This window comes from Trematomus bernacchii, unplaced genomic scaffold (assembly GCF_902827165.1).
Source record: "Trematomus bernacchii unplaced genomic scaffold, fTreBer1.1, whole genome shotgun sequence".
NCBI lineage: Eukaryota > Metazoa > Chordata > Actinopteri > Perciformes > Nototheniidae > Trematomus > Trematomus bernacchii.
Window position 1 is genome coordinate 7,710,555 of NW_022987714.1, and position 24,917 is coordinate 7,735,471.

General features: G+C 42.1%; 2 protein-coding genes across 3 annotated transcripts; one reads left to right on the forward strand and one right to left on the reverse strand.

Moving 5' to 3' along the window:
- The first annotated feature begins 10,227 nt into the window (after positions 1–10,227).
- On the forward strand, positions 10,228–15,623 carry rag1 (recombination activating 1). Of its 2 annotated transcripts, none has more exons than XM_034141645.1 (4): positions 10,228–10,308; positions 11,316–11,672; positions 11,778–12,901; positions 13,732–15,623. In XM_034141645.1, exons 2-4 carry the CDS (start codon positions 11,338–11,340, stop codon positions 15,477–15,479), a joined length of 3,207 nt encoding a protein of 1,068 aa, XP_033997536.1. In that variant the 5' UTR covers positions 10,228–10,308; positions 11,316–11,337; the 3' UTR covers positions 15,480–15,623. The 2 variants fall into 2 exon arrangements, with proteins under 2 accessions (XP_033997536.1, XP_033997537.1); XM_034141646.1 differs by lacking the exon at positions 10,228–10,308 and adding an exon at positions 10,437–10,507.
- Positions 15,624–17,627: 2,004 nt separating this feature from the next.
- rag2 (recombination activating gene 2) lies at positions 17,628–20,845 on the reverse strand. Its single transcript, XM_034141665.1, has 2 exons — positions 20,716–20,845; positions 17,628–19,626 (listed from the first exon to the last, which is right to left on the reverse strand). Exon 2 carries the CDS (start codon positions 19,610–19,612, stop codon positions 18,020–18,022), a length of 1,593 nt encoding a protein of 530 aa, XP_033997556.1. The 5' UTR covers positions 19,613–19,626; positions 20,716–20,845; the 3' UTR covers positions 17,628–18,019.
- Positions 20,846–24,917: the final 4,072 nt, after the last annotated feature.

Here is a 24,917-nt window from a genome sequence, read left to right on the forward strand (position 1 = left end):
TCAATGTGTGTTCACCTCTTTAGTCCAGCTGTGCCTCTCAGCAGTGACTGTTATTTTAATTCAATGCTAAATCCTAAAAGAATCCTCTTTAAACCTCATTTGTTAAATTAAGAGAATAGGTATGCCACTTTCTTTCTGAAATAAAAGTACTTTTGAAAAGTATTTCCTTTTCATCTAAATTCTTCCCCCCCCCCCCCCCCCCCCCCCCCCCCCCCCCCCCCTGGAGGGTGTTGTCTTGGCCTTTGAAAGCATGCAGTCTTTTATGGCTGCCAGTCTGTCATAAACAAACTCTCAATTTTTCCCTTCCACCACCACAAACGCTGCTCTTTCACCTTCCCGAGAAAAAACGACCAAAGGTTGAGAATGCCTTCAGAGAAAGACGGGCCGAATCAATGTGGAGATAGAAAGAAAAAGATAGTGAGACGTTTAGGCACAAAAGATGAAATGACAGATGAATGGTAGAAGATGTTAGGCACAGATAGACAGGGGGCCTGAGACACAGAGAGATTGTAGCTACTGATTGTTGAAGGGCATTTTCTACAGAGACATCAATCAGAAGATGGCACCAAGATTGAGGCAGGCCGCCAGCGATTTCTGCCCGCAGACAGCAGCATGTGTCGAACACAACCTGGGATAAACCACTGCTCTTCATATCAATTAGAGACCAATTATACAGCCATGTTCTACTAATTACAGCACTGACACTATCCCATCCCCCAGTATAATGCATGTGCTTCTCTTTGCTCCTGTGCGCTAGTTTTCATTGAGATGTAAATACATTTGCTTGCTAAAATGGTGAAGCATCCTGAATTACATTTTTGTTGTGCTGTAACATTTATTTTGTGGTAAAGAAAGCAAGCTGTTGTTTTCAGCTTTACCTTTTGGTGGTGCTGGTGTAACATCTTTTGCTTTGCTTCTTGCAATGAAATCCAGTGAAATGTGGGAGACACTGCTCTCATTTGACGAGTATTGAAATCACCAAAAAAAGGAAAGTGTTTGTTTGTGTTTGATTATTATTTGTGAGGTAGACAAAGTGTGCTTTAATATTCTGTAGCATATTTCAGAGGATTTTGAGCCAGAATGTGCCGGACTACTTAATAAGTCAATTTTTATTTGGCTCGATGTGGGAGCATGATGAATTATGAAATAAAGTGAAAACTTGATGCCTTTTGCAGTTTTATTTCCCTGTGGTTTACATAATTCACTCAGAACATTTGTAACTTTCCTGACAGGTTAATGCTGTTTGGTTCAAAGTAAAAAAACGCTGAGGAAATATGCAGAATTGAAGGATGAAGATGATTGGAGGAATGAATAGGGAACAAAGGGAGAGAGAATATTTGGCATCCCCACTTTTGTTTTTTAAACCCTGTGCCATGGAGCTCTCCCCCATCCTCTCTTACTAAACCCTACCAGTTTGCCTTCAGGGTCAAACGAGGGAAAGATGGTGCTGTGGCATGCCTCTTTCACTAACTGCTCCAGCTCCAACACCTGGAATCTGCAGGCAGCTTCACCTCCTTTTTGCCAACTTCTTCTCTGCTTCGACACAATCTGACTCCACCAGATAAACAACAAACTTTATATATCAACATCCTTCCACTCCTACAGTAATCCACTGGGTTCACAATTTCACCAGCAACAGACCCAACTCATTTTCATTTCCAACTTGGTCAGGTTAATAACTTGGTCAATCTAATGGTGTCACTCTTCAACGCAAACCCTACACATGACATTTTTGTACTAGTACTCTACAGTCACAGTGAAAAACTAGGTTAACACTGAACAAAAAAATAATATCTAGCTTATTTTAACCAAAACACTGTGAACAAAAAAAAAACAATACCTTTGAACTAACACTGGAGCCCCTCAGGGCTGTGTCCTCGGGCCCTTTCTTTACACCATCCGCACAAATAACTGTACAAGCCTCTAACCATCACCACATCTTTCAAATATTCTGATACGTTGACTACTCATTGACAGAAACTCTGTTAAAGCCTACTGTATAAAAACCTTTACAGTCAATACACCACAACAATATTACAATGACATCTACCTGCAGTTAAATGTAGACAAGAAAAGAGAACTGGTAATAAGCATATCAAACACAACCTGCACTGGACTGACCTCCACCCACATTCATTATAAGACATGATCAGTGGAGAAGCTTTAAATATCCCTGAATCATCATAGACAATAAACTCAGTTTTGATCAACACACTGCTGACATGCATTGATGATACCAGCAAGTCTTTTGTTAGTGTTGTGTTGAACCCCTACTGCTCTGTTCACCCTCCATGATAAACATCTCCAACCAAAACAAACTTGCCAACCTCACACACACCACCTCAAAACCTCAAAGCCTTCACACTGCTAACACTCAGAATATCAATTGAAACTGATCAACCTCAAAACCAACACAGCGTTTTTCCTCAATCTAGTTGAAGATTCGGAACATTTGAATAGAGAAGAACTTGCATCAACATTTGTTTTTAACCTTCTGCAAAAGCAGCCCTGAACTATCTACCTCAATGATATTGCTGGGAGATAGGGTAATTGAATGAATGTATACATGACGATTATTTGTACTGCCTATATCTATATGTTGTGGTATATCAATATGTTTCCATGTATTGGCTGTGAAAACAACTATTTCTCTAGGATGATGAATCTGAATATAAATCTAAAAGGATTTGAAATGTCACAAACCAGTTTCACACTGACCCTGAGCTCTAGGCGGCAATGTGTGGTGTCAGATTTTGATGGACTTTGTACCTTTTTTCTGTCACCGCCAGCTCTCTATAGCCCTGAATGTTCTGATTTAGTCTAAATCAGAGTGTGACCACTGCAGTATTGTGCTCTCCACTGCATTGTCATCAGTTTAAGTGGACACTCTTTGAAAATGGAAAAGTCAGGAAATTTGATATCTGCAGTTCTACAATCTCAGAAAAAGCAGACAAAGGGAGGCAGACAGAGAGGATGTTGGAAGAATACACCTTGTATCCTTCAGTAGTCTTTTTTTGCAGGGACCAGGTCCATCTCGTCCTGTAGAATCTGCAATGAGCCGTTACTCTTTGTGACTGACATCCCACCCAGACCCCACTGCTGATTACGTTTGCTCAGCAGTACTGAGTGCGAGGAGACAGACAGAAAAACAGAGAGACAGAACTTGCTTCAGGGAATGAAGAGTTTCTTGATTATCCATGCACTTACATTCATCCATTTGATTTCGAGACTGCAGGTGTTTTTGCATAGTCAAAGTCTCTCTGCTGTCTCTGGTACTTACATTTTTGTGTCTTTGAGTTCAGTCTCCCTGTGTGTGTACCATATCTGCCCTCCGGTGCCCTTGTTCGTAAGTGGAGTCGTCTCGGACATCTCAGTCCAGACAATGAAGCTGTAGTCCCATTCTCGTCACTCTATTCATCCCTAGCCAACTGCAGGCGCTCTATTCTCTTATCTCTGTGTGACCAAGGAAATTAAATTACAAATATAATCACTTGGCGCCAGTTTCTTTAACAGTGTGCCTCTGCTTTGCATATAGAGTGTGCTTGCTTTAGAGACACAATGTGTGAAGTTACTTATTGGCCTATTTACGATAATGGGCTCTGCTCTACCAGTGGAGTCACTCACACCTTTTCACAATGACAGTGAATGGCACGAGGAAGTGAAGCGAGTGTAGGCTGAGTATAAAAGAGTATAAAAGACAGACAGGGAGACGTGGTTGCAGCCACCTGAGGAAAATAATTTTGCATGGGTGAATAATCCAAAAAGCAATAATGAGATCTGTGAAAATTAGGAGAAAAATACTGACTGAATGACTGACTCACTCGCTTACTGACTTACTCGCTCATCTTGGCTGTACGATTATAAATTCAATAGTGTTGTGTGAAAACAAGGCATACATTTTTTTACATGGTTGTTTATGAAAAGTTAATGAACATTTTATTATTTGGTGTATTTCAAAATAATGCAAACCATTTTCAGAGCTAAACACAGTCACTACCTGCTGGTGTGTCTGGGCCTTGTCCACATGTACAGATATATCATTCTAAAACGTATATTTTCCTATGTTTTGGCCTTTCCTAAACACCCGAGGCCACACAGAGTTGTAAGTCATTGAAAAGCGAGCTTTATTAATCTCATGCCATGAATAAACAAGTACAAAATATACATTTGTCATTGCTATTATGCAGCACTACACCTGTCATTGATAACGAAAAGGAGTTAGGTGTCCAAAATCTCAATTTACTGTTCGCTATAGAGCAAAGTCCATGAGTCAACGAAAGTATGATGATGAATTCCGCATCATTCACACATTCAATGTTGCCAACTGCCATTGTGCAGACAGCTTCCTTTTTAGCTCAAATCTATTCCACACACGTTAGACCATCTGACTGAATAAACAGTCCCCAGCTCTCTTCCTCTCCCTGTTTCTGTCTCTCCTGCAAGTCTTTCACCAAAAGGGAAGGGATGAAAACCTGTGCATATCAGAATTATGTGCTTCCCATGGGAGCCAAACAGCAAGGCTGGGAAAGGAATAGTGAGGAGGAGTGAATGGAAGAATAACATTTGTATCATTGTTATTATGAGAAGGCCATCACATGCTTCCTTTTCCGATTCCCTATTCAGCAAGGAATGAACTTGCTTATGCAGAGACTGTTATACTTGTTGTACAGGCAGACAAGCGAATGCAAAACTGTATCAATGCCTTTGGATCTCCCCAGTCCCAAAGCACTCGCCAAGCAGGTGGATGGTGTATTTATTTGTGATCTTTATGTATTCAGTGCCAGCTACTCTCCCCTCCAACTACAGGGACCACATGTTTGTCAGTCCCTTCCTGAGGCGTCGCTGTGTTCTGCTGCAGTGAACAAACGCCATATGCCCCTCAGTTAGGCTCAACGGCTCAATTCCTTCTCAGTGTAGTCCAACCCACAGACAAAACCTGATTGTGAGAAGAGCTTCGACTTTCCAAGCTACTGTTTTCAAACAATTACTTCAGGCCTACATTGGATCCAGTGCTTAAAACACCCCATAGCGATGGTCCTCCTCGCTACCAGCAGGTTGCCGTGAGAAAGCGGGGTTACAAATAATGGCTCCCCGCTGGATAATGTGAATCATTGTGATGACTGGCTGATAAATGGTCTACCACCCAGGTTTTGGCTCCAATAGTAATTTCTCTCTCCAACTGGACTGGCTGCCAAATGACAACAACCTCCCTCACCAAGCCCCCCACTTATACCCAGCATCCCTCACTGCCCCTCCTTTACCTCCTATAATTACTGTACTCTATAAGTCGGGTTTAAGAGCAGCCACTCTAAATCAGCCTTGAATCATTGCATGTTACTCTAGCCGCTGTATCCTTGTCTGAGCTCTGGCAGAGATAGTGGAGAAAAGGGCACGGCTGTCCTGGCATATCCTATAATGGACTTAAAAGCCATGGAAATAATAAGCAGATCTAAGTGAGCGAAAAGTGCTAATTTTGTTTTGTGGGAAGTTAAGATCACAGACAGTTAGGGGGTTAGAGTTGACAGACAACAGCAATACTCTTTTCACACTCCTTGACACATAATGGGAGCGATTTTTCTCTCTACATCTCTCCCTAGAGGCCATGATTTGCTCATTACATTGATGTAGGGGGTATAAGGGAGGGAGGGGGAAGTGGAAAAGGAAGAATGACCAGTCAAGAGACTAATAGTGTGAAATGTAGTGCTTCGAATTCACTCTCATTTAGCCTGAAAACTGTATGGATGTAGCCCACTTATTAAGTTGTTTAACAACTTGACAAAGAAGAAAGAAATCCTCTCTTCAAGGATGAAATCTTGAGGAATTGTTTGCAAGCTACTACCCCTAAGCTGACAAACCTTCTGTGTAAACTTGCACCAGACGGTTTGTGGAAAAAGGACTAATACATGGTTAAACACAAGACAAATCCAGTGAGCGGATGTTTATGTGACTGGAGGTCCCCTGGCATCAAAGGGACTGCTCCTCGATCAGGGACATCTACATTTAATTAAGACAGAATTAAAGAGCATTGTTATTTTGATTAAAGGCACTGGTCTTGATTCCCCACTCTACTCTAGTGCTCCTGAATCTAGCTTAGGGTTTAATTTCATTTGGTTTAGTGCGAGTGGATCAACATCCATCTGTATTGCTCAGATGCAGATCCCGCCTCTCGGGGGGCCATACTTTAAACTCCAGCACAATCAATGCAATATTTGCACGTTATTGCCCTGTATGTGCTGTATCTTGCTATAATAACAGGATTTCTTTAAAGGTTGACACTCATAGTTGCTGACCCTGATGTTGTTCTGCTTATTGTGTAACTCACCTGACCAGAGAAGATCAATGTGCCTAAGGGAGAGATACTGTTTAATGCAAGACTTGGAAAGAAAATTAATGCAGACCAAAGACTAGACTATCCAATAAAATGTATATTTGGATGGCTGGACATGGAGGATTGTGCAGTGTCATGCTGTCAGTGGCTTGTGGGTGCTGTTGTTTGCAGAAGCTGTGATGTTGTGGTGTGTCTCTGCTCTCTGTTAAAGCTCCATCAGTCAGGATGAGCCGACAACAAACGAAGCGGAGTCATACAGGGTCACACGAGGCCCGAGACAGCATCACTCACCTCAGCTGTCCCCCGGCTGTCAGTGTGTGATTGTAGGCACACTAACCTGTGGTACAGAGGGAGGAAGCACCAGTAATTAATCACTTCATTGGAATAATCACATAATTGATTATTAACCAAACCGGAGGTGAGGGTGAGAGGAGAGGGGCGAGACGAGGGAAACAAGACTTTTAGAGGGTGAGACATGGGAGATGAATGAGAGGGGATATGAGTTGTGGGGTAAGGGGTTCGTTCTGGCAGGAAGCGTTGATGAATAGCTCTGCATTGAAGTCTACCTCTTTGAGTATTAATCTGCCAAATCATGTCTCCGGATGAGGGATAGGTCGGGTGGACAGGGGGAGGCCACTCGCTGAGAATTGGCTGGACAAGGCTGAAATAGTTGTTGAACGTACTATGAAAATGCTATTACAAATTTGCATACCATATGCTCAATATATTTCACAATACCCAGTGGAAATATGAGAGCGAGATGCCCTCTTTACCTGTAACACAATCACAAAGTTGCCTACATTCTTCATGAAATTTCAAAATATCATGCAGCAATTTCAGCCAGTCTATTCAAATGTGGACGATGCTGACATTTTATTCCCAGGGAGGAATATACAGACGCTGCTGTGGAAATCATTCATTGTCCATCTCTGCTATCGACACTTTTCCTTAAGCTACCATGTGACTTGAGCTGTCAGGGGGTCTTTTTTTGGACCTTTGGCTTACATAGTTCTGCCTGGGAGGCTTGATCTCTTCGCCCCTTTCCTTGTCACAGCCCGCAATCAGCCTTAAGCCCTTTTGTGTTCTCCACTCCGAGCTAAGCCTGTTATCCTGTGAAAACTCCTTTACACAAGATCACTACTATATCCCCCTTTTCTGTCTTTCACCTCTCGCACCTTGCCTCTCGTTGCCTTTCTCTACCTTTCTGTCTCTTTGTTTTACACACACACAGATCCAAAAGTAATGACTCTCAAGTTTCTAAAGGATGAATTAGAAGGACTACTTTTTATTTGGTTAGTCTTGGTCCTCTGTGTCAACTACACACCAGCACACAATCACAAACACAGAAACACATCCCCTTACAAACAATTGTTCACTCCACTCTCTTCTTCCCCCAAACACATGTTCTGCCCCTGCCAAATTCCTACTCATCCCTCCCACTGCACACACCTGCAACACACTAATAAACACACGCACACTGGATGTTGTTTGGATTCATCATATTAGAAAAAACACCCCCTCCCATGGTGCAAAGTGTCAGGTCACTGGTGCATTGCAAACTCCTGTATGTCCTCCTAAACTGCAGCCTCTACTCCCGGAGGGTTTGCTCCTCACATTCATAACACTCTGCCCCATGCCAGGTGGCTGTCTCCACAAGTCCTCTTTCCCATAAATCAGACTGTCTTTGACTTGATCAATAACAAGTCAATTAGTAGGCGCAGAGAGATGAGGGTCTCAGGGGGTCACTGCTTGTTTGTCAGGCAGACATCTGCAGCTCTGTCCCTGTCTGCCACGGAGCTAGGTGTGTCGTTTACCTTGGAAACATGTGGCTACTTGGCTATCATAAATCTAAATATCCCCTATAAATAGGCTGGGAACATCTTGCTACAATCCATCATTTGCTTGTTCTTGGATATGTAATGTATCAAACATTGTGCACTCCAGATCTCCCAGCTGTGTCTGATGGATTTGAACAGGCCAAGAAAACAGCACTTTTCACCCCGCTAACTTTTCTGTGAATTTGCGTTTCAGCATTTCTTGTGATTAAGTACGCCTGTCATAAAGAAGCAAACAAATCTACCTCCGCCGTCTGAGGTCACACTTGACCATATGCACCATCTAAGCTGCAAAGCCTGCCACTATTCATCCTGCTCACATGTTAAGCTGACAAGAGTGGAAGAGACCCAACTGTTGTTTGGTGCCCACTGACTGTGTATCTAATGACTTAGCCTGCAAATCCAACGCAACAGCAACAGGCTCCTGTGGCGAATACACCAGATTAATCCCCTGGATAATTACAAACAAGAATGATCTTGGGCAAATACTCCCCATACCTACTGAGACATTACATCAGACGATTCTGTCTAATTAGAACTCATTCAGACTGATGACGGAGAGAAAGCATTCAGAGAAATAAATGAAATGTGCTGACGTTATGAAGAGAGAAGATCTGCAGATAGAAACTCACAGGGGTGGACCAAAAGATGAGTAACACAATATACACGCAATGCAGATGCCTTGGAATAAAAAGAACATACATTTCAATACTTTATTTGACCTATACATCAACAATTCAGGTATGACCTCTGCTTTGAAAACTCACTTATCAACTCTTCACTCTCTAACAGCTAACTCTGCTAATTGGTATTCACCCTAATGTGACTAATTCGTATCGCTGCGTTAGTCATTTTGATTCACAGCAGTCACCCCCTGAGTTGCTGGTGCATCAGTCGCAAACACTGAAAGATGTTGTGAAGTGGCAAGGGGGAAAAGTCTCAATAATGCAGTAATTAGAATGACAATCATAACAATGAGAATCATTATCCTTGCCACAATTAATATTACTTGAAATGTTTCGTTCATTGATTCAAGCTCTTTAAAAAAAAATCATTATTTAGTTTTCGTGTGATTCTCGTTTATCAAATATTGCGCAATTCACACCCTTACTACACACGTCTCGTTATACCTGCTGCCTCCACGTACACTATCCAACACGTACAGACTTAATAACTTCTCCTGTCAACAACTCACGCAACCTCTGTCTCTGATGTGACACGTATCACTGTAATTGTTTTGTCTTGATGTCAGCACCATTTGTAAACATTGTGTCTGCTTAAGACATCATAATGTTGTCATTTAAGATTTGAAGATCTCAAAACACACATTCTAAACGTAAGTAAAAGTACTAATACCACATTTGATATACACTGTTAAAATAGAAAAATTGTTAAACTACTACTACTAGTAGAAGTAGAAAGTGGAATGAAAACAAACAAGAATCTAAACGTTGTACTCAAGTAAAGTAATTGAGGTAATCTACTCAGCTACATTCACCACAATTTCATAATTGTTTAGTCAGATTCCTAATTTGTAAGTGTAATATTTTAGAAATATTTGTATTACAAGGTTTGTCAGACTTTGTATTTGCTTGTGGGATAAGAAAACAATTATATCATCTGTTGTGTCACTTCAGTCAAAGCTTTTTCCCGTTCAACAGTAACTCTCTTTCTTTCAGAGAGAGGCCACCTGGATGAGGTGAGCCTGCAGATGGATATGAGAAAGGGGAGATAAAGTTGACAAAGAAGTGTTCTCTTCTGAGGATTAGTGTGTTGTGGTAAAAAGTTGTTTGTTTGGGTTAGGCTGTTGGATTCTGTGCATACATGTGTTTGCACTTGTGCTTTGGGGTTGACCTTGTTTTCTTAGTTTTTTCTCAACTCAGCTGCCTGTATCAGGTGTCAGGAGTTGACTGTTGGGATCCTTTCAAAGGAAGGGTATAAATACAAGACACAAGGAGCCACACAGGATCTATCCCACTGTATGAGGCCGTCACTCCTGGTAACAGATGCTCCATGCTGTGGCAGACTCTAACGTAGACAGTATATGTACTGTAGTGTGTCAGGCCTGGCTCCAGGGCTTCCCTTGTGCACCCATGCAGAGAGGACCCCCAGGGGAGCAGACGCCAGCTGAGACTGAAAAACAAGGTAAGAGCCCAGCTGACACACTTGCATACAGGCTCAGCTGTTTGTCTCAAAGGAGAGTTCAGCATGTCAAGTACACAGAGAGCCAAGAAATGATGGAGTACTGCCAGATACTTTCAAGCCTTCCAGGGACAAAACATAGCAGGAATACGTAAAGATGGATAGACGGAAGATGCTAGGCTATGCACAGTATTGTGCAATGGTAAGATTGCTTTGACTGCTTTATTGTCTGAACTTGTAATGAAACCAATATAGTATTGGGGAGATGAAATAAGGGCTGTTGGTGCAGCAGTATCATTGATCTTACCTGTGCCACATCATAAGAGCATTTGGCTGTAGAAATATGACTCCTAAATTGAACAATGTTGTGTTTGTAATATTTTTTCTTATGATCTTTCTTCAATATGATGGTTTCTTATTTTCTTTTCCCTCCTGTTTAGTCAATAAATATGTATTATGAAATAAGTTTCCTGTTCCTCCAATTCCCCCCCCCCCGCATTTAAAATGCCAGTCAGAGGCTCCCGGGGCTCCAATTCTCTCTCCAGCCAAGAAAATGACTAATATAAATGATTGACAGCCTTGCAGGGATAAGGTTGCCCATTTAGCAAACTCGCTGTGTCAAAGAAAAAAATTCACAATGGCTCCCTGAGCGATGGGATTGGAGATGAGAGAAATGAAGATTTTTGTGCTGTATCGATCCCCCAATGCTTGTCTCATGCATTTTACACAATATCTAAATGCCACTTATGGTATCACACAGTGCTCTAGGTAGAGGCTCACCACTCTCTGTTCAGTGGGATTTCAGGGTACTTGGTGTATGGATTCAAAACAAATCAAGAAAAGCTGTTAGATGGTGTCATGGGCTCAACTCTAAGAAGGCTCTGGGGATGTCTCAGCATCTGAACCTTTCAATCTTTTCTCTGGCATCTGCAGCCATGTGTCCCATGGACAGCTGGAATAATTTTCATACATTTGGGATGCATCAAACTAAGCTCTCTTCTCCTCCCCAGGGTCTAAGGTCTAAGTCTCATCATGATGGAGGAGAGTCTGGAGACAGATGGCCCCAGATCCTCCATGCCGGCTGAGCTCCACCATCCCCACTCTAAGTACTCTCAGTGGAAGTTTAAACTGTTTAGGCTCAAGTCAATGGAGAAGGCCCCTCTGCCCAGTGACTCTCAGCCTGAGAAAGGAGCCGTGTTAGGGATCTCACCTCCTGCAGCTCTGAATACAGAGTTAGATAATGACATATGCCCAGGGAGTGTCATGAAATTATGCCTAGGAGGAAAAAGCAAGGAAAATGTAGAGGGCCCTGGCTGGCGGGTGGACAAGAAGCTACAGGAAATGGACATCCACATGAACCACCTCAGGTAATAAAATGTCCCTTTCAATTAAACTCAACTTAATTTAATTTAAACATATTGTACATGCATTTAGTTTAAAGGTTTTGACAGCTTTGTTTTCCCTCTATAAAGGTGCTTGTGCCGTGTTTGCGGAACGGCCCTGAGAAAAGTCAAAGGACCGGTGCACGATGTTCATGGGGATCTGGATGAGGTCAGCAAAGGTTCCCTTCGTAGAATGGGCTGTAAGTTCACAAGCTGGCCAGGTGTACTTCTCAAAGTCTTCAAAGTGGATGTGACAGAGGACACAGAATCTGTCCACCCTCTTTCCTTCTGCCATCGCTGCTGGGTGGTCGCCATACGAGGAGGGGGCTTCTGCAGCTTCTCTAGAACGAGAGTCCCCGAGTGGAAACCTCACTCTCACACCTGTCATCTTTGCTCACCCAGAAAACCTTCATTCCAGCGGACTAGGAGGAAGAGGCGAAAAGCCATTCCCAGAGCCCAAAGTCTGGCAAAAAGAGCCAGGTGGGATACTGGAGACAGCATTGTTGTTGGTGAGAAGAGGGTTCTGAGACCATTTGGAGACCCTCATCATGTCCCTGTGCTCAGGGCATGGAGGAATCCCCGCATCCAGAGAGAGCAATGGGTCAGAAACATCACCCACTGCCAGAAAGACCACCTGAACACCAAGCTGATCTCTGAGAATCTCCCTGTAGACTTCCTCTTTTCTTTCACCTGCCTGGTGTGTGACCACCTGCTCTCTGATCCAGTCCAGTCCCCCTGTGGGCACCTGTTCTGCCACAGCTGTATTATTAAATACATCCACGTTCTGGGGCCTCTCTGCCCAGCCTGCAACTTGACGTGTGCCCCCAATGATCTGACCTCGCCTGCCAAAGCCTTCTTATCAGCCTTATACTCCCTGCCTCTGCTCTGCCCCTGTGGCAAGCAGGTAAGGGTTGACTCATTTAAAGCCCATTGTCAGAGCCATGAGCTGGATGAACAGGATGGAAAACAGCAGAGATCCAAACTTGACAGCTACCTGCTCACCAATAAAGGGGGAAGACCCCGTCAGCACCTGCTATCGCTAACACGTCGGGCCCAGAAGCATCGGCTGAGGGATATGAAGAACCAGCTGAAGGCATTTGCAGATAAAGAGGAAGGTGGTGACCTGAAGTCTGTGTGCCAGACTCTGTTTCTGCTCGCATTGAGGTCTGGGAATGAACACCGGCAGGCAGACGAGCTAGAGGCCATAATGCAAGGTAAGAGACTATTATAAGGCTTTTGTTTAATGAACCCAAAAACTCTGCAGCCAAGACACAGACAAAAGAAAATTATGAAAAGTATTTTCTCTATAATATTTCCGCCTATCTCTAAGGAATACAGTCATTTTATAAATAACAATGAGTTATAAAAGTTCACTTTTGAAGAGGGAGAAACATTTTTCTGTGATATTTGATTGAAAAGCATTTCATTATTGTCTTTTTATTGAAGCGTCACGCTGTTTGACGCTCAACCCCTCCCTGCTTTTTTTTCTTTCTCACTCTCTGCCTGCTTGTCCGTCAGTCTCTGAGTCTCACACTCCCTTTAATGCACAATAACAACTCTTGTGAAGGGGCTGTTAGAATCAAAACAACATCAGCAGCTCTTGTATCTGCAAATTACACAGACAGCATCATCCTTCTCTCTGGGGAATAGAAGCCAGCTGGTGTCTGTTTTCATCTGCAGCCAATACATCACTTTTGCCAGCTTTACTCATTCACCCTCTGTCCCCTTATAACATTTGGAAATTAGGAAATATTGAATTTTCTAATCATGGGCTCGAAGGCTTTTGACAATGTTACATTTACATTTGGTTGTTACATTTGTGATTTTCTCAGTCTTGTATTATAAATGACTCGAAATGTGGGATATCAAATGAGGAAATGTTAGATACTCCAGTTCTTTTCAAAGCCGTATAAATTGGCTTCCACAGTTTGGTGTTAAACAATTCTAAATCTGTTCCTCTTGCACATATATATTTATTTATTTTACTTTGCCTCTTTGTGTCTCCCTCTGAAACGTTATATTTTTCCCTTTTCTATCTTCACAGGCAGAGGGTTTGGGCTGCATCCTGCTGTGTGCTTGGCCATTCGGGTCAACACCTTCCTGAGCTGCAGCCAGTATCACAAGATGTACCGGACTGTCAAAGCCACCAGTGGCCGCCAGATCTTTCAGCCGCTGCACACCCTGCGAGCTGCAGAGAAGGAGCTTCTCCCTGGCTTCCTCGAGTTTGAATGGCAGCCAGCTCTCAAGAATGTGTCTACATCTTGCAATGTTGGCATTATTAACGGGCTCTCTGGATGGACTTCCTCGGTGGATGACTTCCCAGCTGACACCATCACTCGCCGCTTTCGCTACGATGTGGCTCTGGTGTCAGCATTAAAGGATCTGGAGGAGGACATCATGGAAGGGCTCAGAGAGGCTGGTATGGAAGACAGTACTTGTACCTCAGGCTTCAGTGTCAAGATCAAAGAATCCTGTGATGGCATGGGCGATGTCAGTGAGAAACATGGCGGGGGACCAGCTGTCCCTGAGAAGGCTGTACGTTTTTCTTTTACTGTCATGTCTGTCTCTGTCAAGCCAGACAACGAGGAGAAGGAGGTTACCATTTTCACTGAGCCCAAGCCGAACTCAGAACTGTCATGTAAGCCCCTTTGCCTGATGTTTGTGGATGAGTCAGACCATGAGACACTCACAGCTGTCCTGGGGCCTGTAGTTGCCGAGCGTAAGGCAATGAAGGGGAGCAGGCTCATCCTATCCTTGGGTGGACTAGCTCGCTCCTTCCGATTCCACTTCAGAGGTACAGGATACGATGAGAAGATGGTGCGTGAGATGGAGGGCCTTGAAGCCTCTGGGTCCACCTATGTCTGCACTCTCTGTGACTCCACCCGGGCAGAGGCCTCTGAGAACATGGTGCTACACTCGGTCACCCGCAGTCATGTAGAGAACTTGGATCGCTACGAGATATGGAGAACCAACCCCTTTTCCGAGTCTGTAGACGAGCTGCGGGACAGAGTCAAAGGTGTCTCCGCCAAGCCGTTCATGGAGATGCACCCCACGCTGGATGCGCTACACTGTGACATTGGCAATGCCACAGAGTTCTACAAAATCTTCCAGGACGAGATCGGGGAGGTGTACAAAAAGGTCAACCCCAGTCGGGAGGAGCGGCGCAGCTGGAGGGCAGCCCTGGATAAACAGCTGAGGAAAAAGCTGAAGGTCAAACCGGTCATGAGGATGAATGGGAACTATGCCCGCAGGCTAATGACCCAGGAGGCTGTGGATGTGGTGTGTGAGCTGGTGCCCTCAGAGGAGCGGAGGGAAGCCCTCAGGGAGCTTATGAGTATCTACGTCCAGATGAAGCCCGTGTGGCGTGCCACCTGCCCTGCCAAGGAGTGCCCCGACCAGCTGTGCCGCTTCAGCTTTAACTCACAGCGCTTTGCAGACCTTCTCTCTTCTACCTTCAAATATAGATACAATGGAAAGATAACCAATTATTTGCACAAGACCCTGGCCCATGTGCCTGAAATCATAGAGAGAGATGGATCCATAGGAGCCTGGGCCAGCGAAGGGAACGAGTCGGCAAACAAACTGTTCAGGCGTTTCCGTAAAATGAATGCTCGTCAGTCAAAGGCCTTTGAGCTTGAGGACGTGTTGAAACATCACTGGCTGTACACTTCCAAATACTTGCAGAAGTTCATGGAGGCTCACAAGGACTCTTCCAAAGCTCTGCAAGCCACCATTGACCCAGTAGAGAGCCAGGATTATGAGGACATGTCTCTGGACATTCTTAAAGTTTGATTTTTTTCTTTCAATGTGAAACTCAAAATGTAATTGACTTCATGATAAGCAGATACTTTTTCAACTGCCTCTGTCAGTAAAACAAATGTACTTACTACACAAATTCTTTATTTGGAATGAAAAGGGAAAAGAGCTACTTGAAGCCAAGATTTTCTTAATATTTTCATATATTGTGATAGAAGTGTTTGAAAATGTAAATCAACATAATCTTTTATTTTTTATTTGATGTAACAATACAAAAAATAAACAGTTTCTTGCATTCAAACATTCTCATTTCCAAAAATGCATACAAAGTAACTTAAATCTCCCGCCAATTTATTTTTGAAGTGTTTTGTTTTAATAGTATTTTACTTTGTTGTTGTATATCTTTTAGCTGTACGTTACCACAGTGCAATTATTAAACAGCAAAGAAGTAGCACAGGTTCCTTCTTTCTTGCTCTTCGCAGGAAAGCTTTTTTTTAGCTTCACCATCTGTGAAATATGGCACAGTTTATTGTATTCCAAGGATATGACACCTTTATGAATTTATATGGAGAGGATATTTATGGAAACAGATGAAAGTGCTGTAAGTCATGGAGGGAAATTGTGTTAAGAAGACCACATTTGTGGCCACTGTATTAATATATCATTTGGGCTGGAACAAAATGCAATCACAGAGACCCAAATGTTCTTTGTTTCATGAGTGCCCCCTGAAAAAGATTACTTTAGTGCTTTATCGTCGGATCCCTAAGGGGCAGAATAGATGCCAGGTCACTTTGAACCAATTTTGATCTCTTAGTTTTTGCACAGTGGAGGATGGATGATACTTATTCCAATTCTTCACCTAAAATAAAGCATATACTGACCTTTTTGTTGATATCATAAAAATACAGTATGGTCCATTACAAAGCCTAATACCCCATGGAGTTTCCAGCAGGTGGGGATTTTTCTTAAGTTCTGTATAAATCCTGGCTTTTTTTCTCTGCTGATATTTCTTCATTGCCAAGGTTGACAGAGGAGAAGGATGAGCGGGAGCTAGAAAGACTCTATGTAAACTGATTTGTTGGCAACTTTATTTGTCTGATTGATTGATTATATTATCTTTTTTGTGCTCTCACAATTTTGAATTTTGACAGGCAATTTTGTTTTCTTATTTGATTGAATGCTTGATTGTATTTGACTGTCATAAGGTTTAACCATGTGACAGCTGTGAAATATTCACATTTCATTCCATAGTTGTCATCTCCCCACAATACCATCCTGTTTCAGATTGCAACGTGTCTCATATTTGTTTTTTTGCAATAATTAATTGCATTTCCAAAGTAATGGATGATGGATGTTTCACGGATTTCCACTTGTTACCTTTAAACCGTCTATTTTCAAATATTTCGTTTTTCCATATTACACTAAATATCAGATATACTGTTTACAGGAGTTGTGGATAACTTTCAGTGGTGATTTATTGAGCATGTTGTATTATAATGAAGTTCCACCTTTTACTACCTTTTTACTCGTTTAACTGCTGCATTTTCACTGAAGCAGACAACTCTTACTTTTGTGTAATTGTTCCAAAGAATGAATAAATAAAGACAAAATCTGACTTGAACTTCTTGAACTTATTTTCTTATCAAACTGTATATATTTAATGATGTGTTTTATTTAAGAATTAAGAATTCATCTGTGAAGTTTCCATTAGTTTCCATTTTTAGTTTCCATTTTTAATGTATACAATATAAAAAGCTTAATGCTTTTAAGATTATGATTTCCTGACAAACTAAAACATTGTTTGTGCCCTCTAAAATATAATGTAATATTATATATATATAAAATATTTCAATTTAAAGGCATTTCATCGTTTCATTCAGGTTGCCCTATTATTTGATGTTATTACAGATTTAACTAGCAGTATAGCAGGTATTATTTATCAATACAAATGTATTTAATCATAATACCAATTTATTAACATCTGGCCCAGGGATACAGTGTTAATTCAGCCACTTATTTTCGCTGTGGGTCTTGATGAAATACAAAATATAAGCAAACCCATGCACCTTATAAATATGCAAACTACAAAAACACTGATAGACCAAAATGTTGTGTGATATAAAACAATTGAGAAAAACACATTATAATGAAACAGGTATGAAGACAGAATTTGAAAACATTTTGTTTATTAAATTGAATACAGATCAGCATATTGGGTATTTTCAGTAATCATAAAATAATTGTGAAAATAAATCAGTTCCATTTGGCCATGGAAGGAATTGTTAGGAATCAAAAGACAACGACACAAATGTACTATAAACTGTGACACAGCTATAAAACATCAAACTGGAAACATTGTAGACAGACTTGCTCAAACATTGTGAAATTCAGTTTAACATATACAGCTGCTTGGCAGGAAATATCAGGTGTCAATTTTATTGTTTAATTTTTTGACAAAATGATTCAGATTGAGGTCAGATCAGCATAATGATTTACTGATAATAAACTAAAATCATCCTGAACAACATACAATTCCTTATAGTGACCATCTACACACATTATACAAAGTATTTAACTCAATCAAAAAGCCTTCTGAAAAAGCTTTTTTTGGCAGGGGACATCTTGATGGTTGGAGGAGTTTTCCTGTCCTTAACCTTCAAGGGGGTGCGCTTCAGAGGCGTGACCTGCCGAGGTGGGGTCATCTCCTGGAAGGGCAGGCCTCCGTGGTCCATGCAGAAATACTTTTTGCTGCCCTCAGAGAGCCTGAGCAGCAGCAGCTCAGACAGCTCCATACACTGGGCATGGACCCAGTGCCCCCCCTCCCCTCTGGAGCAGAAGATCATGGCAGGCCGGAAGAGCTCAGTGGAGTAATATGGCTCCCACGTGTTGGGGTTCAGCTGACAGCCAAGGCAGCATTTCATCCAGTAGCCTGTTTGCGATTCGTCCTCCTCATCCTGCTCATTGTAATTACCCTCTTCTCCATCAATGTCCTCCAGTTCGTGAGGCTCACGGCCGAAGTAGAGCTCTTCAGAGTCTTCAAGAGGAGTGGAGTTGTCGTAATCTGTTGACTCCTGGCTGCAGCCCTGGGCTTCTTCGTCCTCTTTTGATTCCCCCTCTGTCTGGAAGCACACATGATAGAAATAATGCTCTGTTTGGGATGGCCTTCCCTCAGTAGGTACAGCAAGTATGATGGTTCCCTCCCCAGCACTGCCGCCAAACCAAGTGCGACTTTGCGTGATATCTTGGGTCCACTTAGGTGATTCTAAGGCCTCGAAGGTGATCCCTTTCTCATTTAGAATCACAGTGCTGCACTCCATCCTCTTCTGAGAGTCTGACTGATACCCCCCTAAGATGATATATCTAGTAGGACCAGTACGGCTGATTATGGCACTTGAGATGGATATGCTAGTTTCAATGGTCTCACAGGAAAGCAAGGGGCTGCCTTGCAAAAGCTCGACACGCAGGCGGAAGAGTCGAGGGGGGCGGGAGTCGGAGGAGAGCGAGTGACCACCGAGGAAGTAGACACAGTCCTCTCTGGCAACGGCTAAATGGAAAGACTGTCCGTCGCAAAGCTCAGGTAAAGTATGGGCAGAGGAGCAACCAAACTCCATGTCAAACAGGAACACCTGAGGAGGACAGTCGACGACGCTGTTCCAGTTCTCTGTGGTGCGCTCTCCTGCTGGCATGTAGGATCTACCCCCAAACAACACACAAGCTGTCTTGCCATGGCTTTGAACCATGCTCATAGTGTGGCCATATCGGGCCCCGGGTACTTCTCCCACCAGTTCCTTCTCTTTGCAGCACAGGGTCAGTTTACGATTGCAGCCACGGCTATCCATGGTCAGCAGGTACAGGCTCGTGGAGATCTCATTATTTGGGGTGCGGCCACCGTGGATGAGATAACTCTCTGGAAGCCCATCATAGGGGTCGAGGCGGCAAACAGCAGGGCAGCGCAGTGGTGGAAGGTAGCATGAGTCATTGGAGAAAGAGATGGCCCTCAACTTCATCTCACCAAGTTTAAACCGGACGCCAAACACTCCCGTAGGACACGAGCGCTTGGGCCAGCCTTTCTGGCCAAACAGGAGGACTTCACCATCCAGCTGCAGAAGAGAGAAGCCCTGCTGCAGGAGGCCTGCACAGTTCACTGGAGTTAATGGTTGTAGGGTCATCTTCCGGCAGCTGCCTGCATCAAAACAGCACACAAACACAGAAACACAACAATAAGTCAGTCAGCTGTTGATTGTTTTCATTCAGGGGATTTCAATTTGACTTCCTGTTTATTACAGTAACACCTGGAGAAACATGATCCACATAATCCAGAGGCTAAAAATATATAAACAGGGTTACACAGTCATTCATCTAACTTGTAGACTACAGTTACACAGAACAATTACATTTAGGAAAGATGTGACATGTTTATATCAGGAACGAACCTCAATGATGAAACTACAAGTACTTTTAATAACTAAGAACCTGAATAACAATAACAAGAGCAAGTATAACTTTTATTTCTTTTACATTTGAAATGTTATATTTAAAACTCTACAATGTAAACTGGCCTTTTCTAGGTAGGACACATTTGTTAGGGTTTGGTGATGGCAAAGCACAAAAAGTCATGGCACCCCTACCAACCCTAACAATGTACAGCATGTTAACTCACTGCTGCTGTTACTATGAGCTGTGTGTATGCTGTTACGGGACAACGTAGGGTTGCTTCTTCAAATCCTAAAGTCAAACATCAGCTTCACTATATAATTAAACACTCAAAAATCTACCTCTTCATGGAGTCAAGTTATTATTTTCAAGCACAAACACTATTTGAACTTCGTATGTTTGAAACAGAATATTACAGGGTGTATTTGAATGCAGCATGGGACCCAAACAAACACTCAGAAAACATGTGCATTAGCTATTGGTACAATGTATTCTACCTTTCAATGATGAATAATACAAAAAGTTACTGTATTTGTTTTCCAATTGATAAGATTATATATTTTTTTATTATAATGATTAGTTTATTCTGAGGGCAGTCTTGGATAATCTTCTTTGTTTTCCTTGCTCACTTCAACTGACACATACTACTTTAATGTCATTTTAGCAGCTTTAACAGCAATATAAATAAATACTGCTGTGGTCATTATCAGTCACTTTGACAAAGACAATGTTTGATTTTATATTACCTTCAGCAGGATGGTTGCATAGACTTTCTATAGATTAAGTAGCACAATGTAGATTTAAATTGATTTATAATAATAGTTGTTAGTTGGCTTACCTTAATGCCAGGGTCAGGATGCCGTGCTTGAGCCCACTTCAGTGTGAATCTTACAATCACAAAGGTTAACCTAACGGCATTTTTATGCAGCCAAACTTTGATAAAGGCAGACAGCTAGAGAGTTTGTGAAGCTTCGTTGCCTCACAAACACTTCCAGATCTTGAGGTTAACAGTCTGTGACTGTTGCTCTCTGGCAGGTGTGCTGCCTGAATGCATTTAGTGTATCACTTCAGAGATCACGGGCTATCAGCTATACTAAAGAAGGTACAACAGGGTCAAGTCTGTTGAACAATCTCAACCTTTATGATACATTGGGAATTTGCAGTGGATGTTTTCTTTCTTCAGTAGTTCCCAAAGAAAAAGGGATATAATGCTTTGCCACGTTTTTGAAAATGCCTTTTAAAATGATTGTGTAGTGATAAAAAAAAAAGTGAAACTGATATTCATGTTACAATATAGATAACAACTAATGCAGTAAAACATGACCTACATTGTGGAAGGAAATGCATGATGAGAAAATGTAATTTTGGAATAAGTCCAAATCATTGCTGCAAGACACACCTCTGATGTGAATATTTTATATCGAGAGGTTGGACACAGAAAAAACAAATACATAGAGAGCCACTAAGTTCATGCTCTCTGGGAAATTAAGTATTTCAGACAGACTTATTTGCTCTAGTTTGTTTCTAAAAAAAAGAATTCTTATAACTTTGGATTAATACTATCATATTCATAATAATTATAAAACCTCATGTAGACACAAAACAAACAACTGTTTGATTGTGTTTAGCTTTTTGATATCATTAAAAATGTTGGGGGAAATTCACATCTGTAATTCCTTAAAATCTTATAATTTATGACACATAGTTTCTAAAACAATTCATTACTGACGGGAAACAATAATTCTATATCTTTTTTTTACATACTTACCTTCTTGTGGATAATTGAAATTATTTTTCTTGTTTATTCATTAAGGCTCCTTATTCACACAATCTTTCCTAAACTGATTAAAGGACATAATCAAACTCATTGGTATCTAAAAGTAAGCTGCGGCCAACCATTTCAAAAATGTATTCAAGCAGTGCTTCATGAGATGAAAATGTGTATTTTCAAATGTACTGAAGAGCTTGTTTTATGTGTATACATAAATTACTATTCTGCCATTTAGATATATACTTCTTTGCTCTGCGACTAGCATTAATTGAATAGTTAGTTTTTTATCTGATGTGTGTCCCTTACCCATCATTTTATTTATTTGATCCTCATGGTAAGTCCTTTTACCTCGTTTTCGACTGGATTTTAATTGTCATTGACATCAATGAGGATACGATCCTGTAAATACTGTCATACTGCTCCTACAGTATAGCTTGCTGAAAAGATCCCCATACACGTCGTAACAAATATGGCTATTAGCTGCAGCCTGCCTTACACATAAACTCTCTCGTTCAGCGCTGAATGACATGTTGTATGAGGAGTGGGAGTCATTATTCACAAAGTACACTGAACACATCATCATACTAGGATTCTGTTTCCTGAGGAGAAGGTAAAAGAAACATCATTCTTCAACAAGGATAAATACATTCTAGCAGCTGGTTGAGTATGGATTCCCTTTGTGTATGCCTCCGTATTAATAATTTCCCCTACTATAGGTAAAAGCAGATCCCCTATATGAGTGACACCCACACGCCTGAACACATCGAGAAAACCTGAGCTGGAAGCCGCTTATTAGCATAATGTTTTTGTGCACTGAGCAGCTGAGAGAAAACTTGAGGAGTGTGCAAAACAAAGGCAGAAACCACAAGTGCCTGGAAGACCGTTACAGCTTGAAAACACAAAACAGCAGAGCACCTGTGTGTCTAAACTGATGTTTACAGGGCTGAGTGAAAGAGAAAAGAATGTATGAGAAAGGATATAACGCATGAATTCAGATGTCAGTGGGATATGCAGAATGGATTTTATTTTTTCTCTTTTTTTCAGAACTGTTCCATCAGTATGAATTCAGCCTTGAAAAAATAAACCTCTGTAGTCACCTCAAGGTATTCACACAAAGCACTGTTGAAAAGTACTGCCTGCTATGCTGCCACAGCTGGGATGGTGCGGAGCGTGAGTAGGAGGCACAACAGTGTGTGGCAGACCCCAGGCCATGCAAGGATTTGTACATAATTGATAGAACAAAGTAATTATAATCTATGGTAGCACCTGTTTCTGTCCCTTGTAATGTATCACTACCTGACTGTTGCTACCCTGAAGCGTGGTTTTGACGGATGACGCAGTGACAGCTCTGATGTTCTGACGATCATTGTGCACTGGTGTTTATCACTATTTAATGTAACGGTAATTGCTCCCCTTGTGGTGATTGGTAGTGGGCGGGACACGATCCTTCTCTGGTTTGTATTTTTGCGGTACGGTGTATGGTCATCTAGACCACAGTTCCTTTTCTTCAAAGATTATTATTATTTGCAATTTTTAGCCCTTTTAAAACAAATGAAAGCCTAGCGGCAGACTGGATACGAGGGGATGAGAAAAGGTTATAGCACGCAACAAAGCTCCCAAGATCTGAATTTGTTCATGCCTTCCCAGATTTACTTCTAAAATCATTGTAATCACTCATTTGATTCTCCTAAAAAATATGTTCAAGCACTACTAAATGCTTAAGTTTTAATACAAACCTTTTTTCTTAAATATTGCAAATTTGCAAATAACATTAACGTTGAAACATTTTTGTTGTTCTGTTAAGGGAACTAGTCTTGGTTATTAATAAACATGGCATGTAAGAAGCAAAAGGTGTCGTGCAACAAAGCCACTGATGACCACCCCACTCTAAAGCTCCCTTGAGCTCAATGGAGCGTTTAAGTATCTTTCAGCTTGTTGTTTCGGTATTTATGGCCTGGAACTTTGATGTTATGCCTAACTCTTATCAATCTTATCAAGCATGAGAAAGGACATAAGGCTGTTGTCATACATACACATCTTATTTCATCCACGTGCATCGTCAGCCCACAGACAGCCTTCAACTCCTTTCCGACTTACTGGTAAATATCAATATTTCCTCAAAAACGTATTTGGCAAAACAAATCCCTATATGGGCATTTAGCGAGCAATAGGATTGTTGAATACAAGGTGCCCATTCCATGCTCAATGTTCCCTTGCTCTGAATCCCTCTTCTTTCATCTAGTTCCTATTGTTCTTGGATCCCTGCTTTGCGAAATGTGTTTCTCCTCTGTTGTCCTCTCTCTAGGCAGGTGAGCAGTGTGGTCTGGCTGCCTTGCTGTGGCAGGATGCCAGGCATGCAGGCTGCCTCCGATACCCTGGCATCACACCAGATGCTGGTGGAAACCCTGGAGGTGTTCTGCTGCTCCTCTGAGCTCTTTGAACAGTTCATGGGTTGTGACTGTTATATGTTGAACAGGCAACCTAAAGCCATGTTTTAAGCTGATAAGCTCAGATCTGCTCTCACCCTGCCTCTCCTTTCTCCCAACAGGGAATGCAGTGAGTAGACACACAACGGCGGCCCTGCAACTTAACTGGCTCCCCGGGGGAGATGGAGGGATCATGAGACAGTGGAGGAAAAGAGCGCTCAGAGTGCACAGGGAGCGTGATGTGACAACAGCAGGACAGCTCTGCAGCTGGATCTCGCATGTGGATCAGGTCGGGGTCAGTAGCTTGTTGATCCCCCGCTGTACCCTGGACCCTTGATGGTTTGAAGCTTTGAGTATAAAAACCTGCACAGTTTACAATCAAACTGAATCCACCTCTTTGAATAACCCCTCCTCTCCCTCACCTGTCTCAGTGCTTTCTTCCTTTATATCCATCTGTCTTCTCCAGTTTATCTCCGCAGTCCTCCCTATTGCAGCAAGTCTCGATTTTCTTTAAGCAAATGGCCAGACTGTTTCAGCGCAGGGGAGTTTACTTCAGATGTGTACACTGAAGCATGAACAGGACCTAAGGCAATGCTAGCTATTGATTTTACCATGATTTTGATTAGAGGGCTCCCTGTTGCAATCAATACTATATATCAGTGAACTGCACAGTGAAACTGATGGTCCCAGATAGGGCCCCATATTTGGTTTCCAATTAATCACACTGTTCATTATTTTTTAAGATTAAAAGGCAGTTGAGTGTGCACAAGATCCCTCAGCATAAAAACCAGTTCAGCACACGAGGCCCTTGAGTGTCCAAACACAAATCGGACAGTGGATGTT

Coding starts and splice junctions, on each gene's coding strand:
- rag1 (XM_034141645.1), top strand. CDS start 11,338: ATGATGGAGGAGAGTCTGGAGACAGATGGCCCCAGATCCTCCATGCCG. Junction 11,673..11,777: donor ATCCACATGAACCACCTCAG/GTAATAAAATGT, acceptor CCCTCTATAAAG/GTGCTTGTGCCGTGTTTGCG. Junction 12,902..13,731: donor GCTAGAGGCCATAATGCAAG/GTAAGAGACTAT, acceptor CTATCTTCACAG/GCAGAGGGTTTGGGCTGCAT.
- rag2 (XM_034141665.1), bottom strand. CDS start 19,612: ATGACCCTACAACCATTAACTCCAGTGAACTGTGCAGGCCTCCTGCAG.